This window comes from Ambystoma mexicanum, chromosome 3q, assembly GCF_040938575.1.
Source record: "Ambystoma mexicanum isolate Mex_15411 chromosome 3q, UKY_AmexF1_1, whole genome shotgun sequence".
Taxonomy (NCBI): Eukaryota; Metazoa; Chordata; class Amphibia; order Caudata; family Ambystomatidae; genus Ambystoma; species Ambystoma mexicanum.
This window is the reverse complement of record NC_090926.1, coordinates 1,215,171,917-1,215,193,788: the sequence shown is the minus strand read 5'-3', so window position 1 is coordinate 1,215,193,788 and position 21,872 is coordinate 1,215,171,917. Positions and strand designations below refer to the sequence as shown.

The 21,872-nt window shown below is 46.2% G+C and overlaps 1 protein-coding gene across 3 annotated transcripts in view; it reads right to left on the bottom strand.

The window, feature by feature from the left end:
• The window catches only part of RAVER1 (ribonucleoprotein, PTB binding 1), a 402,256-nt gene that overhangs the window by 106,475 nt on the left and 273,909 nt on the right, over positions 1-21,872 (bottom strand). For 2 of the 3 annotated variants that reach the window (XM_069604093.1, XM_069604091.1), the window contains one exon: positions 7,990-8,070. The exons of the other annotated variant lie outside the window; for it this stretch is intronic. In XM_069604093.1, coding sequence (XP_069460194.1) covers positions 7,990-8,070 — 81 coding nt within the window. The remainder of the gene's footprint in view (positions 1-7,989; positions 8,071-21,872) is intronic. 3 annotated transcript variants of the gene reach the window in all.

Genomic DNA, 21,872 nt, shown 5'->3' with positions numbered 1-21,872 from the left:
CCTCTGCTATGTCTTACCTTAGTGTTATGAATGGCGGACTCTCCATCCTGCGACTGTAAGCAGGGGTGCATTGTAGTTCGAGGATCTAGTTACTTCGCTGATCCTGCAGAGTTCCAGACATGGATCTATGACTCAATGGTGGTAAGTCTTTATACCAATGGTATGGATTGCTTAAGAGTTCAATTTGCCAAAAGTTCACTCCTGTGCCTCTTCCTTACAGGTTTTCCCCTAGGTGCATAAAAATGAAGCGGACTCCTCCCCAGGAATGTTGAGCTGGATTCCAAGGTAAGTTCACGCCAGCGTTATGCGATAAAGTCTTTACATATGGTATTGTTCTTCTGCACAACTAAACCGCTGTTCCTTTGTATTCTGCAGGTGCGGTATCTCCGGGATGGCGATCGCGTGGTGATGTCTTGCGGGACCGCTGGGAAATGCAGCCTTCAGGTGAGTAGTAGCGCTGCGTAAGATTTAAATGTCTAAATGAGGGCATTGCACAGCTAACCTGGTGTCTTGTGTTCAACAGGCGCGGCAGCGCCGGAGCAGCAATTGAGTGATGGTGGCGACCGAGTGATGGTGCTTCGATGGATCGCTGGGGTGAGCAGCCTGCTGGTAAGTATTAGCTTTGCGCAGGATAGCGCGATGTAGTTTACGTGGTCTGTGCGGCTAGCTTGGTGTTTTTTCCTTTTCAGCTCATCAGAAGTGGAGACTCCAGAGTGAGCGAGATGGAGCATCAGGTAAGAGCCTTGTTCTGTTTTCTCCTCTCTTCCTTCCTTTGCAGGCAGCTTGTGAAAAAACGGGATGGGCTTGGCTGAAGACTGGCCTGAAGTTAGCAGACATGGTGAGTGTTACGCTGCATGAGTGCAGAATAACGAAGCGTGTTTTGTTCTGAGGGCGTGGTTTATATAGCCTTCAAGAAATAGTTCCCAGGTAAACTAGTCCCTTCAGCCTGTCTCAGACTGGTCAACACGTGGCTCTCTTCCTTTGAAACCTGCCTTGCTTGTGAGGGCAGCATGAGCCTGGTGCCAGGACCGAGTCCAGGAAGCCCTTCGGGAATCCTTTGGGGCCTTAAAGGTCCCCATGGGTGCCAGTACCCTGGGCAGGTTGGTCTGTTCAGGGAGACCAGGGTTAATGTGACTCCTAGATGTCATCTAAGCCCCCTCCCGGCAGTCTGTACAAAAAACTTGCTTCATGACAAAAGGCGCACTTACTAATTCAAGAGGTGGGCCTAATTTTGGTAAAGGGGCAGAGCTAAAGCTCCACGCCTACATCGGTCACGTGTTAACACAGACCATGAGGATACCAAGGAGAAATATCAATGAGGGGAAACCCAGTGTTAGGGAGAATTCTCAAAAATGTGCCAATTACCTTCACCTTAGAGACCCCCCCCAGCAACTTTACTGGATTTTGAGGACTTGAGAACTGGATAAAAGGAGAGTCTCTTGGCTTGGTAGCCAGAGTTGACCACTGGAACAAAAGAACCGAAGACAAGCTTGAAGAGGACCGCTGCTGCAACTCCTGGACCGTTGGTTTGCCCGGTGAAGCCCTGCTACAGGCCCGAATCGCCAAGTTCACCTCGACGGAGCAGCCCGTGCAAGGACGACTTCTTCCTTTCATTTGGTGGGACCAATCAACTCAACAATATGCCACCTGGCTACTCACCTCAGAGCAGATTGACTTTTCCTCAGCGTGCTGCAGGAGGAAACCTTAGAACCAGGGAGGGAGACACCAGTTTGTGTGCTCAATTTACAGCTACCGGAATTGAAGATTTACCAAGCTTTTCGACTATTCAAGTGCAGTGCAGAAGTCCCGACATCCTCCCTCTTGTCCCCACGACTGGGGCACAGGAAGAGCGAGATCTGCAGAACTTACAGGAACAGAAGTCATCAGCTGCCTCTTTCTTCATTTGTAAAAGGTACTGTACAACAAGACAGTACTTGCCTCTTGCGGTGAAAGTGCTTGAAACTTTCCCAACTCACAGGCCTAATCAGCTTGTGACCTAGCATATCATTATTCTTGCTACAAACTACTCCTAAGAACTTGTGCAGACACATTTCCGTTTAACCACCAGAACTGCTTTATCACCATCTAAAACTTTCACCCATTGACTTTGGCCTAGCCTATTGAATTGACTTTTCTGGTGAACTCTAAATATTTGCACTGTCTAAGAATAACTTGCAACCTTTCATGTTCTAAATAACCTATGCCTTTTTGCTCCTACTTCAAAGTATTCTGAATGCCTCAGAAACTTAAAGTGTATAGTACTGAAGTATTTGTGTATGCTATTTAACTGCCTCCTTCTAGTGAATGTTTTACAACTGACGGTTGAATAAAGTAATACGTATTTTAACAAGAAACCTTGAGTGTAATAGTCTATTTGAACACCTGTGATTGTAGACCTCTAACACCATTAGAGCTCACATTCTCTATTGAAATAAGCCTGGCTGCTCAGCACCGCTACCAAAACTGTGTAGTACAGACTTATACCAAAGATTGGTGTTTGCTTACACCTGTAGTCATAGTTGCTTGCAGTGTTCCCAGAGGGTACTGCATTCAAACTTTGCCTAACAGCCAGCAATGGCCAAAAAAAAAAAAAAAACAGAAGGAAAGCTTGTCAATGTGTAAAAGACTTCCACAGCAATGTACACGGATATAAAATCCAAACAACGCTGAGCGCAATGTCCAGAGGAAATCGCAGAGTAGTAGAAACAGCAGCTGAAATATTCCACGGAAGGCTGGGGACTTCAGAATAATGACTAAAGCAGGTAAAGAAGAACAGAGGTAAAGCACTATAGAGTAGACAGGAGCCAAGTAAAAGGACAAAAGAACAAACTAGGGGAAAAGAACCAAGAGCCAAATTGCAAAGGCATGAATGGCTGGGCCTGTGATCTGGATACCTCCAACATGCCCTGGACTGCCTGATTCAGGTAAACCCTTGCTGCGGTTCGTACTTCCACTCAAAGCTGGCTGCTCTGTTCTATCATGGCCACTGGAGTGGCCTGGAATCAGCAGAGACCTTCACTACTGAACTGCCCCGCCTCCGCACAAGGCGGATTGGCTTAGACATTCATTTGATGCAAGCTCCTGGAGCTGGAGCATCTTTAAGGGTCTCTCATAACTTCTGTCTGGAGCTTACGGAGGCACAGCAATACCCGCTACTCCTCAGAGTATCCCCACTTACATTCCTCTGTAACCTAGGTATGGCACCAGATGCGGCTCCTCAACGATGCCCCACAATGCAAGTTAAGGTAAGGAATACTGGACCCCCATCCCGCCGGTTTGTCTTTGTTTGCCTGCCGCCCATCCATATAGTCCATCATTTGTATAAAAAGCTTCCTGCTGATTCACTGTGTTTGGTTCAGATTTCAACTCGGCCGCAAGGGAAAGCTGCTTGGGCCATTCCAGCTCTGGCTTCCACACCACTTGTAGCTGCTCGGCAGCCACCCGATTTGACTTTTGCCACAGGCCTGCAGCCCCTGACTTACTTATTGTGACATTACATCGCCCTGTACATGTATGCTGCCTGATACCACCTTCTGTACATCTTATTCAGTTTTCATTGGCTGCATGGTCCCTACCGGACCTTACAACTTAGTACGGTTGGTTATCTTGCTTCTCTGCTCCGACCTGTTCTTATCGTTTGCATACCTAAACACCCATCTAAGCCCGTCAATGCTGCTTTATTTTTACCTAGTCATTTCCTGCATACTGAGTTAGCCCCCTGCATCATTGAGTGAGGCTTTCCATTTTTGTATTTTACCTACTTGAACCTGCATACTTGATGTAGCACCTACACCATGAGGTGAGGCTTTCCCAAACTGTGCCCCCACTCAAATGTTTTTTCATGCCAGCCTTGTGCTCTGTTGAACCGGTTCACTAGCACTTAAAGTACCCTTCTCACTCCTTCCTGGGCATCGCTCCTGCATTTTTTGTTACTGCACTCACGATCCGTATGTTCAAGACCTAGTAGGAGCGTGGTTTCATTTTTTTCATCTGCCCTGTTCCCTACATTCTTGCCTTGATGCGCCTTGAAATAGCATTTTGCTGTATAGGAGCATTATAAATACGCAATAAAGTATCCGCAGAGCAGATAGAATGAGCGAGTAAGGGCAAAAAAGAAAATCGGAACAAGCAAGAAAAAAAAAAGGAACAGCATCTCACCCATAAACCGCGAGGGTTGCAATGCACCAGGCTGCGCAGTTATGGACTAGCGGTGCTAACTTGGGGCAAGACTAGACCTACACGTTGCGTTCGCAGGTGCTACATATACATATATACCCGCATTGATTCTCCTCCACCAAAGAGCCCACTTATTGATCGTGACAAAGGGGGTTTGGCATCAACATGCAAAATCATCTTAACAGAACATAAGAGAAAATCGTCTCAGTACTTGCGACGAATTACTGAACATAAACCTGTGTAACTGGAAATGTGTAAAGCTAATAAGGAGATTGAAAAGCCCTGTTTGGGAACTCTACGATGACTAACAAATACCTGATAAACGAGGGATATTACGATATGAACTCAAGGTGAAAAGGGGAGAAACTGGAATGAAATCTTGTACTAAAGAATAACATACAAGACTATCAAGTGACCAGATGGTTACAAAGAGAACCCAGGAGACTGGAAATACCAAGTGGGAAGAAACGACAGCCAAGCTGAGAGGGGTCTAAGAACTTTGTCACTAATACATTAACTAAAGAGTACAAAACCAAAGACTTGTAGAAGACAGAGTTAATCCAAGGTATAAAGAGAATACAAAGGTGTATGCTAGATAAGCAGCACAAGGAATAGAAACACTGAAACAAGATATGGGCATAACAGGAGAATAGAGCCAATCTCCTGGACTGGTTTTGGATAGCTACCCTAGTGGTAGACTCAGGTAGACTTATTTGGACCAGGGACTTTTCTTTCTTTGGGACTTCCCAACAGATGAGCGCTTTTAGTTCTTTTAGATATCTAGGGAACTCTCACTAGAAATAGGGTAATATGGGCCTTTTTCTTGCAATTTGAAATAAAGTGAATTAGAATGTTAAGAGTCAGACACACCACACCACATGTTAAGCAAGCTTGTATTCAGTACCCTTTGGGTGCACTAAAATGACCTTGACCTCCTGGAAATAGGGACCCAACCTTTGGTACAAGTCTGAACTACACAGGTTGGTAGTGTGGTCGAGCAGCCAGGCTTATCTGAAGAGGGGTCAATGTGAGCAAGAATGACAGTTTCACAATACAGTTAGACAAATAAACACCTATACTCAAGGTTTCTTGACAAAACAATTATTAATTTATCACAGTCAGCAATATAAGCCTTCTTCTGAAAGGGAGCAAAACATGCAACACTTCAATATATTTCAAAACACTCAATTTCTCTAAATCAGATGGCACACAGACACTTCTTACACCCTCAGGTGACAAATAGCTAGGACACAGAGTTAGGTGAAAAAAGATAGAGGAATAAAACAAAGGTTAACTAATAACTAATAGCCAAGTACTTTTAACCACCTTCCAAAGCACAGTCAGAGGTAAAGGAGTCTCAGGGAGCCAGGACAGCCAATGTTAATTGCACATGGCCAAGGGGAGCTGAATAACTTATTTGCAGGTAGGTAAAAAGACTTGCAATGTTTGTAAAAATGTTTGTAGAAAATAGAACACTTGAAGGGCCACAGGCTGAGAGGCGTGTGAAGGGCAAAGGTTTAGCAACTCTGCAAGGTAACCAAGACAGGTCTCAACTGAAAGCAAGTAAGGCTACACAAGAGATAAGTACTCTTAGACTTTACATTACCTCTGGTTCGAAGAAAGGGTTCCAGCTGGCTTCTGTTCCTGTGCCGCTCTGCAGATCCTGCTGTTCCTGGACCTCAGTCGTGGGGACAAGAGGGAAGACATCTGGGGGACTCCTGCTCTGCGATGGGACGGTCAGCGGCAGCAACGAGCAAACTTAAATTCAGAGGTCCTTCAGTGTTTCAGCGCCTCTACGCATCCGACAGCAAATGGCAACACTGCGGTTCTCGGATACCACTTCAGACTCAGACTTTCTTCGCATCTGGGGTCCAGCACTCTGAGGTGGCTCAGGCTTGGTCAGTCCTGCATCAGGGAAGTCTGGAGGAACTTCCTAGCGCTAGAATATGACTTGCAACACACACAATCTGGTGTTCCCCTCCCTGGCTCATCAGTGCCAGCAGCAACTGCTGTGGAAATGCAACCAGCTCCGAGAGGATGTCCAGATGGGCTTACTTTGGAGTCAATTGGTCCGACCAACTCAAGGGGAGAAGTTGTCCTTGCAGGGCTTCTCTAGCCAAGGTGAATTTGGAGCTTCAGCACTGCAGCAGGGCTTCACCGGCCAAACTAACAGTCCAGGAGGTACAGCAGGCGTCTCTTCTAAGTTCTTCTTCGGATTCCTTCATCCAGTGGTCGACTGTCTTCCAAGCCAAAAAGTTTCGCTTTTTATGCAGGTTTCTCCCATTCATCCCAGCCTAGCTGTCAATTAGACAGCAGAGTGGTTGTCCTTGTCAGGCAGCCAGCCGGCCAATCACATTTGGATGCATTCCTGTAACCAAGGGGATTAAGCACAGTTTCGGACACCTCCCTCACTTCCTGCCCCAGCCAGACATACTGGTGCCAGAGGCGGGCTTCACTTGTGAATCCTGCCAAAGACAAAACGAACAAAGAGACCAAACCTGGTTTGGTGCGCAGAGTAAATCAAGAAGGACCTTTCCAACAGAAAATGGCAAAAAAAGAAGACTGGGCCATTTTGACAAAATGGGCACCCATGGATGCCTTACCGAACACAGCATGCGGTAAAAACACAATGGTTGTAAAAAGTAAACCAATGCCACCAGCCAATAACTGTAGAAAGAGTAACAAATGTTACATGAGAAACTAGGCAAATGGGATACTAACTAACCCCTCCAGCACCCTATGGTAAAATGGGGTGTGCTGGGTCTAGAAAGTTCTAAATTGTAAATAACTTTCCCTTCACTGCTCTAGGAAACAGTAGCTTCACCAAGGGAAGGTATTTAAACGTTTGGGAAATCCAAGAGACTTCCCTGTGCCACTGCACTGAAGCTGCGGTTTGACACAAAATAAAGGTGATCCAATGGAGTTTGTCAGACTCCCAAGTTAAAAAGAACACAAATTAAAAATCACATTAAAATTACATGACATAAAAAGGCCTCAAGTCCAGCAAAAGAGCTGTGGGTCTCTAAGGTAAAAGGGAATTAGCACATTTGAGAATTCTCCCTACCACCACACCTAGCAGGTATTGTACGAAATTACAGAATGCAAAAAGTCTGACCCCCATATATATGTGTGGGGGGTTTCCCCCCACATATATATTTGCAGAAAAAAGAAAAAAGTCTGACTTTTGGTAGTCAGACTTTTGCATTCGGTCATTTCACACAGATCACCCTTAGCATAGTGCCAGCATTATGGGCAAGATCTGTAGTTTAGGAGTAGTTTGTGATTTACTTCACCGTTGCATGTTTTAGTATGTTCTATATTTTAACCCAAGTACATACTTGACAGATCTGTGTGACTTGCATTAAAAATACTTATTGTTGATATATATTACGGATTTTCTTTGGTTAACTGTGGGGAATAGCTGTATTTCACTACCAGATTCCATCCACTGAGGGAAGCAGACTGATTTTGCCATAGCTACGAGAGTCTAGTATGGGTTCCTTTTGGTGAGAATCATGGTTGTAACTTTAGGTTAGAGGTTTATAAAGTCCTCACTGGAGGCTTTTGCAAAAATACACCAAACCATGACCATTTCAAATTCTACATTTCTTAACCCAACCTTAGTATTTGAGCATTTTATCAATCCAGCAAAAGGAGACTTGGTCAGAGATCCAAGGCTCTAGTCTCCCAGAATAAGTGAGAAGAAAACCTATAGCTTCACAAAATAGTGTTGTTCAGTTTCACAGTTTATGGGCATATTGGAGGTTATGCGAGAGGCATACATACAAGAATTTTGAATAGTTTGACACTGACCTTCTGTCTGAGAGCAAAGTCTCCAGTCAATTGCCCAGTAGGGTTCCTGCTCTGTGCAAACATAGGTGGCTGTGTCAAGTCCTGTTGAAACAGATAACTGAATAAATACAGGTTGTTGTGAAGCCTGACATAATTGCATAATTATACCAATGAAGCATGTCCATTAAATAAAATATATAACTCACTATACTGGCACCAGTACTTTCGGTTCATATCCCTTTTACTCCATATTTTTAGGAATGCCTACGAAAAATAGGGATGTAAGCGAAGCAGGTTTCCAATTAGCAGAAACTAGACACTTGCAGCACGCATTGGCATGCATGTAGCCACATCACTGCATTGCTCCTTGCTAGGGGAGTTTTCCGAAATTGCAACCAAGGGGCTTGATAAAACTATATGTTAGGGGATACAGTAAATTCAAAATCATGGTATAGACCTGCACTGCATAATTTGGTAATGTGGCCATAGCAGTGAGGCTTATTTCGGGGCGAGAGGGCTGTAAATGGTTCTAAACCTGTAGCATACATATGGTCCAAAGAAACACTGATACACGTATGTGTTGGGTACGTTTTTCTAAAGTCCAACTGGGGTGGGACTTCAGAAGACTTGGTATTAGGGACCAAACTCTTAGTATAGGCCTGTACTACACAAGTGGCTGAGCAGCCAGGTTTATCTTAAGAGGGAGTAATGTGAGCTGTAGAGGATCCAGTAAACAGTTATATTAAAATAATTATTTATACACAAAAAAAGCACACACAAGGCACAAGCACATCTAAAAAGCAGCAACTAACAACATTCAATTTGAAATGAATAAAGTTGTATAAGAAACAATGTAGGTGAGTAACTTTATATGCTTTATATAGCCAGCACACAGAGTGACGTCAATTAAGGTCAGTATCGGCACATTATATATAAAACTGAGGTTTGGGTGTGGGGGGGGGGGGGGGGGGGGGGGGGTGTGGGGTGGTGGCTTCAGTTAGGCAGAACATACTTTAATAACTTAACGAGTAAACTCTCCCAGAGGGATATAGGCAGTCTGTTTCCTAAGTGTTAACAATTAAAAGCTATGGAGGAGCCAGCACTGCCAAAGACAGTAGGATTAAGAAGGGAGTAGTTTCTTACCTGTAACTCCATTTCTCCAGCGTTGGTATCTTTCATGGATTCACATGCTTAGAATATTCCCCGTCGTCAGACTGGGAACCCTCGGTACACATATATAGTCGTTTCCTATAGGAAAAAACTTCCGACACGTGTCCTATCCACATCTACGTCCTCTCTGGGGCCGTTCACGCATGCCCCGTAGGACGTAGCGGTATAAAAGCCCCGCCCCCGCGGGTCCCGTCAGATTTCGGCCCCTCCAACGTAGAAAGGAGAACCTGCTTATACACATCTTGCACATTGCATTCCGGGGAGGCTGGTGGGCGCATGTGAATCCATGAAAGATACCAACGCTGGAGAAATGGAGTTACAGGTAAGAAACTACTCCCTTCTCCAGCATTGGATCTTTCATGGATTCACATGCTTAGAATAGATTGTATAGCAGTATCCTAAAAGAAGGAGGTGAGAATGCAATGTAACATACACCACAAAAAACACCCCAAAACCTAATATATAGGCACGTAGGCAGCAACATATTTTCCGATATATACATATTCATAATACATACATATATATACATATATTGCTCAAAACAGACACTAAAGAACCAGAATAGACAAGGCAAAAGACAAAAGCTTAACCGTTTTTGGCTTACCTCATTGAAACAGATGGCGCAGAACTGCCCTTCCCATCTGTACCTCACCCGCGTGCTGCCTTTCCAGGCAGTAATGGCGTGTAAACGTGTGTGGGACAGACCATGCTGCCGCCTGGCAGATGTCTGTCAGAGGAATTCCTGCCCATAGAGCCGCGGAGGAGGCTGTCGATCTCGTGGAATGGGCTCTAGGGCGTCCTTGTAGGGGTCTCCCAGCCTTGGAGTGAATAAAAGTAATTGCCGAAGAGACCCAACGAGCCAGGCCTTGCTTGGAGATTGCCCTTCCTCTCGTCGACGGACCGTAGGCAATGAGCAACTGTCTGGTAGTTCTGATATCTTGCGTCCTTTGCGGGTAAAATTTTAACGCCCTTTTGACGTCCAGAGTATGCAGGGCTTTTTCCGCCGCCGCCGACGGGGACGCAAAGAAAGTAGGAAGGACCAGGGTCGAGTGCTTGTGATAGACTGTCGGTACTTTCGGGATGAAAGTAGGGTTAGTTGATAAAATTACTTTGTCCTTAAAGAATCTCATATATGGAGGATCTATGACCAATGCCTGTAATTCCGACATTCTTCTAGCCGATGTAATGGCAATTAAGAAAGCCAGTTTCCAAGATAGGAACTGCATGGATGAAGAGGACATTGGCTCAAATGGAGGCTTCATTAAGGCAGCCAACACCACATTTAAACTCCACGACGGTGGGAACCGTTTCGTAGGGGGGGAAGTTCTAAAGAGACCCCTCATGAAATGTTTCACCAGTCTGTCACTGAATAATGGTGAAGACTGTCTCCTCCTCGTAAACCTTGAAATGGCCGCCAAGTGCACTTTGATGGACGATGATGACAGCCCACTCTCAGCTAGGTGAAGAAGATACAGAAGAATTTGTTCAGGGGTTACTTCTAAAGGCTGAATTTTGTGCTGTGTTTGACACTACGTACAGAACCTTCGCCATTTGCATATGTATGATTTGTTAGTCGAAGGGGCCCTAGCCGCCTGCAGAATTCTCGGGCAATCCGACGAGACTTTCAAGCTGCCAAACTCTGAAAAGTCAGGAGCCATGCTGTTAAGTTGAGGCTGTCCGGATTGTGGTGCCACACCGTTCCCTTGTCCCTGGACAGTAGGTTCGGCACTTTCTGGAGAGTTATAGGCTGTTCCAACGACAGATATAGGAGGTCGGAAAACCATGGTTGTCTCGGCCAATACGGTGCCACTAGAATGACCCGGCATTTGTACCTGCGAATCCCCTGGATTGTCCTCCGTATAAGGGGGAACGGAGGGAAAGCGTACAGGAATTTGTCCGTCCAGGGAAACGAGAACGCTTCCCCCAGGGATCCTTTTTGAGGCCATCTGCTCGCGAACTGTTCGCATTTCCTGTCTTCTTTCGTTGCGAAGAGGTCGATTGAGGGGGTCCCCCACCTTTCGAAGATTATTTGTAGCTGACCGTGTCCAGCTCCCACTCGTGTTTTTGAGCCATTGTCCTGCTCAGGGAATCCGCTTGCACATTCTTCACACCCGGGAGATGGTAAGCCACTAAGGATATGTTGCGTTTCAACGCCCAGTGCCAGATCTTTTGAGCTTCCGCCGAAAGGCTCCTGGATCTGGTGCCGCCTTGCTTTATCAAGTAGAACATGGCTGTCGTGTTGTCTGTCAGCACTCTTACTTTTGATCCTTTGATATGTGGAAGGAATGATTTCAAGGCCCATCTCACTGCCCTCAGTTCCAGCACGTTGATGTGTAGGTGCGATTCGGTCGAAGACCATCTGCCCTGGGTTTGATGATAGTTCATGTGTGCTCCCCAGCCTGTCAGGGAGGCGTCCGTGATGATGGTGTTCTGAAATTCCGGCTCTTGTAGAGGAACCCCTCTGTCCAGGTTGTGAAAGATTTCCCACCATTGGAGGGATCTGATGACACCCTCGTCGTCGACGGTTATCCTGTCTGACCACCGGCCCGTGGCCTGCTTCCATCTGTCCGACAGGAACTCCTGTAGAGCCTCATTAACAATCAGCAGTTTGCTACTAGGTGGATGCACGAAGCCATGGAACCCAGGATTGCCACATTTTCTCACGGAAAATGTGTTCTGTAGGCGAAGTTGACTCGTCAGTTGTTCGATCTTCAATATTCCGTCTAGGGACGGTTTCACTATTCCAGAGTGGGTTTCGAATTGAGCTCCCAAGAACTTCAAGCTCCTTGCGGGCTTTAGAGAAGACGTTTCGAAGTTCACTGCGATCCCCAGTCGTTGCAGAAGTTGTAAGGTGGCTTGTACGCTGTCGTTGGTCGACGCTGGGGAGGATCCCCTCACAAGCCAGTCGTCGAGGTACGGGTATACATGATGCCCTCCCTTTCGCAGCCAGGCTGCCACAGGTGCCAAACATTTTGTAAACGTTCTTGGGGAGGACTTTAGACCAAATGGGAGCACTGCAAATTGGTAGTGTGTCTGACCTACCATGAACCTCAGAAACCTCTTGTGTTTTTGACACACCGGAATGTGGAAGTACGCGTCCTGTAGATCTAGTGACGCCAAAAAATCATCCCTTTGGACGGATCTGATCACCCCCTGCAGTGTAAGCATTTTGAATTTTTGACTCTGTAGGGTCTTGTTGAGGTCTCGCAGGTCGAGAATAGGGCGCCATTTTCCGTTTGGCTTCTTTACCACAAAACACCGTGAGTATACCCCTAGGCCTTTCTGCGATGCAGGGACTAATTCGATGGCGCCTTTCTGTAACATGAGTGTTACTTCCTGTCGCAAGATGTTTAGATGTGGCTGGGATAGGTGTATTGGTGGACATTTTGGAGGTTTGCATTTGAATAGTAGGGAATGTCCGTACCTCACAGTGTCCAAAACCCACTGATCTGTTGTGATGGTCTCCCATTCCTCGATGCAGCTTGACACTCTTCCTCCCAGAACGGTACGCTTCCCGTCATTGCTGGTCTTTGTTTGCTCGTCGACGACAAATAAGTTGGTCGTCTCTTGGAAGACTGGAAGTTTCTGCGCCGGCTTGAGGTCTGAGAGGCGCGTCTATATCCTTGGGAAGGATACGCTGATCTACCAAAAGATCTATCCCTGGTTGCTGAGAATCTTGAGTTTCCAGATGCTCCTCTAAAGGGACGAAAAGAACGAAAGGGCTTACCACTCTGGAGAGAACCCAACGAGCGTGCTGTATCCGAGTCCTCCTTCATGCCCTTCAAGGCCTCGTCCACCTTTTCTCCGAAAAGAAGATCACCTTCGAAGGGCATGTCCAAAACTTTATACTGTACTTCGGGTCTGAAGTTGGTGCACTTAAGCCAAGCCTGGCTTCTTAGAACAACTCCGTTATTTGTTTAAAACCCGAATCTGCCAGGTCCACCGCTATGTTAATAGCATGATTCGATGCTTCTTCGCCTTCTCGAACCAGGGACATTGCCGTTCTTCTATGTTCTTCCGGGAGGTGGTCCAGGATAGGTGCCAGTCTGTGCCACATCTCCCTGTCATATCTGGCCACAATCGCCAGGGAGTTAGCTGCTTTCACCTTTGAGGCCCCCACAGAAAGAACCTTCTTACCAAACACGTCTTGGCGCCTCGCCTCATTATCTGGAGGGGTAGAGCATTTATGTTGGGCCTTTGCTTTTCTCGTCGCCGCCGACGACACCACCGAGTCCGGTGTAGTTGAGCCGAAAGACACTTCGGTGTAGAGTCTGGTACTTTAAATTTCTTTTCAATGCGGCCTTTGACAGCCGGCTCAGAAAATGGGTGACGCATGGTTTGAACACCTTTCCAGACATGGTCTAAAATGGGTATTGAGAATATTGAGCGTCTACTCTTGCCCATATGGTCAAAAAGAAAACCGTCCTTTTTCTCCTCCTGTTGGACCAGGCCAAACTCCTTGCACGCTTTTTCCATCATAGAATGAAAGGCACCTATATCGTCCGGTGGTGACGGGTGAGTGGGACTCTTTGGTGTTTCCATTTCCACATCCGACACCCAGGATGGATCCCTAGATGGTGAGAGGGTTATATCTGACGCTGACCCGTGGTCAGATAGGGAGTCCGAAAGCTCACCTTCCTCCTGGACTGCTGGACTAGTTGGAACCCCGATCGATCTGGTCGGGCGGTGTGAAGGGCCGGGCTCGTCGACGGGGGGTGTCGACGGTACAGGTGGAAGCCTTTCGTCCAGCGATTTCAGCAGCGAGTGTAAGGAGGACAGTACCTCCATGGACAGGGTCGCCTGAGAGCTTGGAGGTTGGGTAAACACCTGAGAGCAGGTTGCTCCTGATGGAAACCTGGCTCGTAGACCGAGGTCCTCCGGGCTCACAATTCTGAAGCCGTCTTCTTTCGAGGCAATTGACACTGCCTGTTCCTGTAGCAATGTGTCAGGCAACCCCATATCAAATACTTCTGGTCTCCAGGCCAGAACTTCCGTTGACGAGGACATCGTCGCCGAGGTCGTCGCTGGGTTGATGACGGGTGAAATCGACTGCGTCAGCGGCAGTGAGGACACCGACTGGTTCATCGTCGTCGACGTTGGGCCTGCAGGTGGTTTAGGCGGTCCTGCCTTCACAGCGCTCTCCCTGCGTTTATCCAAATCTCTACTCGTGGCTGATCTGTGTTGATCGCCCATGGAGGATTTTATACCGCTACGTCCTACGGGGCATGTGTGAACGGCCCCAGAGAGGACGTAGATGTGGATAGGACACACAAGTGTCGGAAGTTTTTTCCTATAGGAAACGACTATATATGTGTGTGTACCGAGGGTTCCCAGTCTGACGACGGGGAATATTCTAAGCATGTGAATCCATGAAAGATCCAATGCTGGAGAAGTACCTTTAGCAAACCAGTACAGCCAAAGTCAAATGGACAGTCCCACTTATGAAGATCTTCAAAGGAAAAGTTAATAATAATAATAATAATAATTATTTGGCACTTATATAGCGCTACGAACCCTCAGGTATCTGAGCGCTGCTTATTATTAACCACGGTGTGTGGTGCTCATTTATCGACCTCGGAAGGATGAAAGGCTGAGTTTGGCCCCGCTGGGATTCAAACCTGCGTTAGCAGGCTCTGCACGGATGTCAAAGCGAGCACTCTACTCGCTGTGCCACTTGACCGGCTATGTGGACCTAAGTTAACCAGTCGGTGGTTCTTGAAGAAACACAGGAGCTCAAGGGGACCATACTCGATAGTCCACACGCTGCAAGGCCTGCACAAAAGGAGTGGAGGTCAACTCTCTCAGTTGAAGAAAGCAGCACTTCCCAAGCCGGGAAGCACCAAAAATGTCACAAGGTAATTAAGCTCCACAGTACCTTGAAAGTGAAGAAATTGTAACTTGCTTCCTTCTAGGTGCAGTGTTGTGGACCCAGTTCCTTGGTCGCGGTGATGAAAGGTGGGGGGGGGGGGGGGGGACAGTAGAGGGGGCCAGGGGTTGGTTCAGAACCTCTGGTGGGCTTCTGCGGCAGCACTCGGGAGAAGAGGTCGTCAGCAATGGATTCAGCTCTCAAGCGGCTTTGTGGTTTTGGCCCCCTTTTCTTATCACCAAGAAGGAATATCGCTGGTCGGATTCTCCTTGATTACTCAGTCCTGAACTCTGGTGAGGGGACTTGAATTCCTGCCTCTGGAGGTCCACACGGATGCCTGCAAATATTCAATGGAATTCAAGCTTAAGATGGTGCACTTGATAATGGTCCAGGTACCCCGGGTATTGGGATTCTGCAGCTCTGGAAAGTAGCAGCAAGTCGGGGATGGCCCAAAATGAAGTATGAAAAGTCAGCCAGCTAGTAACCTGCGCATAAGGTAGTAACAAGTAACCACTGTCATCAGCCATTTAGGTTTGTCAGTGTAACAAAAGGTAATATGAGAAGTGGAAAAGGAGTTACCATAAGGTGGTGTGTGCTGGACCCGAATCTATTGAAGGATCTTCAGCTTGTGCTACAAGTCTTACCTCTGTGAAATGTTGTGGTCCTAGCATCAAAGGGACACGAGATAGGAGGCAAATTCTGACCACAGGAAGTGAATTCCTTTGCGTCACCGTGCATCGGTTGCCATCATCTGAAACTGCTGACTTGCGTCCAGCCCTGCCCTGAGGAGCCCTGAATAGAGGTCTTTTGCATTTTCCAACTGGAAGATCTTGCACCTGCATTAATCGCCCACCAGACAAGGGCTTGAACCTGCAACCCCTGGAGATCAAGGGGTGAGGCTAACAGCGGGAAAGGGGCCCCGGACCATTTTCAGCAGACCTGCCAAGTCCTATGAAGAAGCTGAGTACAGAGGGTGGGGTAGGAGGAGGGTGGGGTAGGAGGTTGGCGGGGGGGTTGACAGGGGTGAGTTGTAGCGATACTTACTTGAACTCCAACCTCCCTTTAAAAGTTGGTAATTGCTTGCTCACGCAAGCACTCAAAATGTATGTTGGGGACACGTCTTAGTTAGAATAACTTGTCCCGCAACACTTGAAACTGTTCATTGGACCCCAGAGACCCGACCTTTCCAGCTTCACAAAAAACTATGGAACTTTCTTGAACTTTTGGGGACAAGGCCTGCCGCGTAAAGGGCTGCTTTCTGTTTGTCTGCATCTCGTTACCTGTGCCAAGATAATTTCATTCCGTTTTGAGCTGAAAAAACTGAGAAGGAAAAATGAAGGCATTTCACTTCGTGCTACCCTGCGCCTTTAACTTCAACTGTCTTTAACACCCCGCTAGTCCCGCCCCTTATGACAGAAGGAAGTGCGTATAAATTGGGGACCCAGCAGCCCTTGTGGCGATAAGCACTGCCGCGTAAAGGGCTGCTTTCTGTTTGTTTGGCTGGACGACCTGGGCGGATATATCGTCAGAAACAATCTGCGAGAAGCGCAAAGGACGCGAGTACCTACATATATTTCCCATGGTTGGCAACTGATGAACAGATATTTGGGCTCTAATTATTTAACGTGACACAGTAACACAGGACACTGCCATATATTCCTGGCGGCAGGTTGAACGGATTGAGCCTAATTTGAGTTAAAAAAAACACCCTTGCAATTTGAAGGTTCACACTCTGCTACACTCGCGGAAGGAAGAGAAGTGAACATCAGCATATGGTGGTGAAGAAACCACACATCTTGGCAAACAGGACAGACTGTTAAGGCTGTGTCCTTTTTGATCCTGCCAAACATAATTACTGCACCTTGTTTGTCGCATTATTCCTGTCTTAATTGGAGGCCCTTAAGCGGTTGTACAAGAAAGACGACTTAATACCTGCAGATCTCGTGCTAGTGCGCAAGGAGATCAATAAGGGTAAATTAGCGGGGCACTAACGGACACCTACTTAAAAATACGAAGGAACAAACATGACGGTAAAAACGACTGGAACACCGCGGGAGGGATGGAATGAGGTGTCTTTGGCTCCCCGCTCATAAACACAGCCACAACTCCAGCTGCTTTTTTAGAAATAAGCCACAGGAGGACAACAAGTTAGAGGAAGTTACGCCTTGTGGAGAGAGTGACCCCGTCCATACACCCCCCTGTACTGAACGAAGAGTTAAATCCTATTGAAATAACCTGCCCGTTCATGATTAACATAAACATTGAAAGTTATACGGAGAAACACAGACTCAATTAACTTGCAGCTTAGAGAAGAAAAAAAGTCTAGATTAAGCCATGACCGCCAACCCGATCAAGCCTATAGGTAGTGTTACTCAACCAGAGAAAACACCGGAAAGCCAACATGAGAAGGATAAAAAGGAGACGATGAAGGAAACCATTCCTACGGAGTTAACCCTCCGAAATAAGTCAAAGTTACATCAATGTGAAAAACAAAACCATGAAAGTATAAGTGATGTTTTCTATGAACAGGATAAAGTATACATGAATAACCAATCTTCAGACCTAGTAAATCCTGTAGAGAACACGAATGAAGAATGTTCTTGTTACGCTCACCTGGTTCCCACAGAGGTGTCGATCTGGACTGGACTGCTGCGGTCTCCACCAATGTGACGCGTAGGGCGAGATGACGGACTTGACTGGTCCACCTAGCTTCGTTCGCTTGGCCCGTAGGAATATTCTTCTGCAAGTGGAGAAAGGGAATTAACCACCCGTGGAGTTGAGCGTAAATCCCCCCCCACCCCGCTGTTCTCCTCACTGATCACCTTGGATGTTACCTCTTATAGTCTCACCCGATTTGAAAAAATGAGCTTGCCATCCTGCATTGAGCGCAGGGGCGCGTAGATAACCAGTTGCTTCACTGGCTCGAAGGAATTGGTGCGTTCCAGGACAATATTGACTCCGATATTCCCGGCAAGACGCCGTAAGTATGTAGTTCGTAAGAGTTCAAATGCCTGACTTTCACTCTTGTCCGATTCCTTGCAGGTTGCAGCTCGACCCTACTGAAGAGTTCCTCGTGGCAACCGGTAATGTTGTGGTAAGGATTTGTATTATCCAACACAGTTCGATAAAATAATGTCCATATGTAACCTGTTGCTTTCTCCCTTATTCAGGCGCTTAGAGAAAGTATGAAGTCTCGGGGAATAATGCCTCCGGCGGTAAAATTAGGTAAGTCTTTTGTGGTCAGGAGGGTTCCCCTTGTTAGTCCTTTTGTTTCCCCTTAGGGGCCGGGGTTCGGCTAGGATGCAGTGGAAGCTGCGTCGACCCCTGAAGAACAATAGTACCCCCGGTGGTAAAATCATGTAAGTCTATGGGGGGTATTCCTCTGTGTATTCCCTTGGCTCACCTCGCTGTTCTGGTCTTCTACTTAGGTGCCGGAGTGCAGCGGTAACATGCAGGAGGATGCGGTGAAATGTGAAGATGCTGCGAAGGCCGGAGAGTTCAGAGCGGCGCTGCAGCAGGCGAGGCAACACGCATAATATAACTTCTTTCTTCCAGCTCGAAGGCACGATGGATCGGGAATTCAGGTAAGGATCAAAGGTATTGCTCTTGTTCTAACCTTTTCTCCTTCTTTCTCCCTTTTTCTAGGAGCTCCAAACTCGAGGCGGGCGTGGCAGAAGACTGGATGCAGACTTGCAGGCACGGTGAGCGTTACGCTGCTGAATGCAGAATAACGCGAAGCGTGTGCTGCTCTTTGGGCGTGGTTTAAATAGCCTCCAAAGTAGTCCCAGGTAAGTATTCCTCCCAGGCCCCACCCGAGTAAAAAAAATAGTCCCTTCCAAGCCATGTTTGGCTTGGAGCTCTTGCAGCATGGTCTGCATCAGGTAAGTTTTAATCTATGAGCCTGGACTGACTCCATATGAGCCTGGCGCCATAGGCGCCAGGACTGCACTCAAATAGCCCCTAGCGGGGGTTGTTGGGTTAACTTGATGCCTGCTTCCGGGGTTGCTGGACTTGGTCTGGGTCCCCGGGCGTAGGCATGACAGTTCTGCTGGGTCTTGTACTTCATTGGAAAAAGCGAGAATTACACCAAGAGAAACGGCGACTCGGGAAAGTAGACAAAAGGAAAGATCCACAGCAAAAACCAGTGGGCTAATAAATGAACATATGACAAACTCTAACCAATTACCTTTATGGAAACCACAACTGATGAATGGAAGAAGAACAGGATCGAAATCAACCAAAACGGAATTTATAAGATGCTGGTCAGGAAAAAAAAATAATAAGATATGGAAACCTCAATTATCAGTAGACAGTCAGGACAGAGAACAACTTTTCGGGAAACTATCGCTACTAAATTTAGGTAGGAGTGATAACCTGTAACAAAGAAGATCTCCAAAAACACTCCACAATTAAGTGACATCTCTGATGATATAATGCTGGAGAAATCCTCAGATGTAAAAAAAATATTTTACCCATAGAGGTAGCCACGCAAACGATTTCGTGGGGAAGTAAAAATCAACTCATACAAACAAATCAACTGGAGGATCTGAAAATGATAATAGTTGCCAAAATCAATAGTGTCCCGCAAAAGCCCATGAGAAACCGATCAAACGATGGTACAACTGAAGAAAGACCAGAAAAAGATAACACTTTGATGGTCACAACAATGGCTGCAATTCTAGCCCCCTATATCGGAAGGGAATCTGATTCACCAACTTGTGACAAATAAGAACCAAAAATTTGTGAAATCTTCAAGAAGAAAGCTAAGTTGGTGCCGGTGGTACCTGCTATACTGGTAAAGGAGAAATCCTCTACCATTGCTGAACAGAAATTAAGAACAGTCCGGACGTTAGATGGTTAAGAAACCGAAAAATCAATCCGCTCAGAGGCCACGTAAATCTAATAAAAGCAGAACATTTTTAAATGCCCAACAATGCCAAAAGACACGAGCCGTGTAAAGGCTAGCCAAAGTTCCAGTCAACTAAATTAAAGATGTTGAAATTCTGGAAACTGACTTGATGATTTTATCCATGTACTCAAATTCAGAAGAGGCAAGATCTAGGGCTCCAATAAATGGCTCTTTTAGTAACTCGGTAGAAGACGAAACCGAACAAGAAGGGGGTGAACAGTTGGAAGTGGAAGAAACTGCCCAACCAGACCAAATAGTAAATAAAGCGGAAACCCTGATTCACAAATACACAATATAATGGTGCCTGGTAAAGAAGACAGGAATTAAAAGGGAAAATGCTACAGACTACAACAAATTAAAAATCACAAGCCTGGTGCTAAAAAACAAACAGACTAGACTGTGGGCCAAGAACCCCCGTGGTTATTCCAGTGCTGGAGTTGGGAGCTCCCAATCAGAAGATCATACCATACATGCTTAAGTATCAAAATTACAATAAAGACTATTGTAATCAAAACACCGGAGATAAAAATGCATTGGTAAGCCCATTGAGACTACCTAAACCGAGGCAGTACCTTGAAGAAAAGGACAGAGGGCTACTCCTGGAAAGAATATCACATTTAAATGACGGTCTAATTTTAAACCGGGCCAAAGTTTAAAAGACTGTTACATCACGTCCCAGCACTGAAGTTCCAATGATATACTGCTAATTGAATTTCCAGATAAAACATACATGGACAGAGTGCGGGTCTCTACTTACTCACAACTAATTCATCAACTATTGTTAATGGAAGAGCGGCCCCTGTGGCCAATGGGCTTTAAGTTAACTAAAAAAAAAAAAAAAATGGATCCTGCTGAAAAAGAACAGGAAATCTAAAGAAAGCTCAATTCCAAGAGGCATATGACACGCATAAAAAAAAAAAAAGCCATGCAACAAACCCATTCGACCCAGCTTCAGGATGGAGAGCAGACCAGATGGGAATGGCTGGCCAAGCTGGCAGCAGAAAAAATGAAATCCCAATAACGCCTAAAGGAAGGCCAACCAGATAATTGGTCACTCGTAACATGGAACACAAGGGGATTTAGCCACTTACTAAAAAAATGAATTTATAAAAGACCCACTTGAAGTAGGTTTGCAAGAAACGTGGCTTAGAGAGATCCCCTCGATGGAAGGCTACTCTATTTCTAAATCCAGCGCTGAAAGGGCTAAAAGGAAGACCAATGGCCGGCCTCCTTATAGCTATGAAAGATTAATTAAATTGGAATGGGCTGTACTCTGCAAACCAGTCACCCTTTATCCAAATACTGGTGAAGTACCAAAAGAGCCTGGTGAAACACTCAGAGTGCCCAATTCTTATAAACCTATACTGGACGCCGGGAGCGAAAACAAACCTATCCCTTCCGAAAGATATACCAACTCTAATTGATGACCCAAGAGGAAAATGGTAAGAGCCGTGGATAATAATGGTTGGAGATCTCAATTGCACATGCCTAGACAAAAGCAACAATGCAATTAGAGACGAACAAGTAACAGCCACTATGAAACAAAAAGAGGAATAGCTTGGAGGCTCGTCATACAATCTCCTGACTGTACAATCCTAAATGGGTTAACTTGCGGATATTCCAGGGAAACAGACCTTGAGGGTACTCGATTACATGACGGTCTCATCGAACAGGTCAAGATTTATACAAAAACGAAGAAAGAACTACGCAAATTGAGCAACCATAATCTGGTTTAGCCGACTAAAAGAAAATTACAAATGTACCCACACGACCTGGGAATCAATTCTGGCACAAATAGACTAAAAATACAACCAGCTAAACTGCCGACGCTGAATAGTAACTGGACGATAATAACTGAGCTCCAGTCACAGACAACCCTCCAGACAATCTACTATGTCCCGTTACTTAAAATTTTCCACACCACTCACTATTAAGCATGGCAGTACTAAACCAACAATG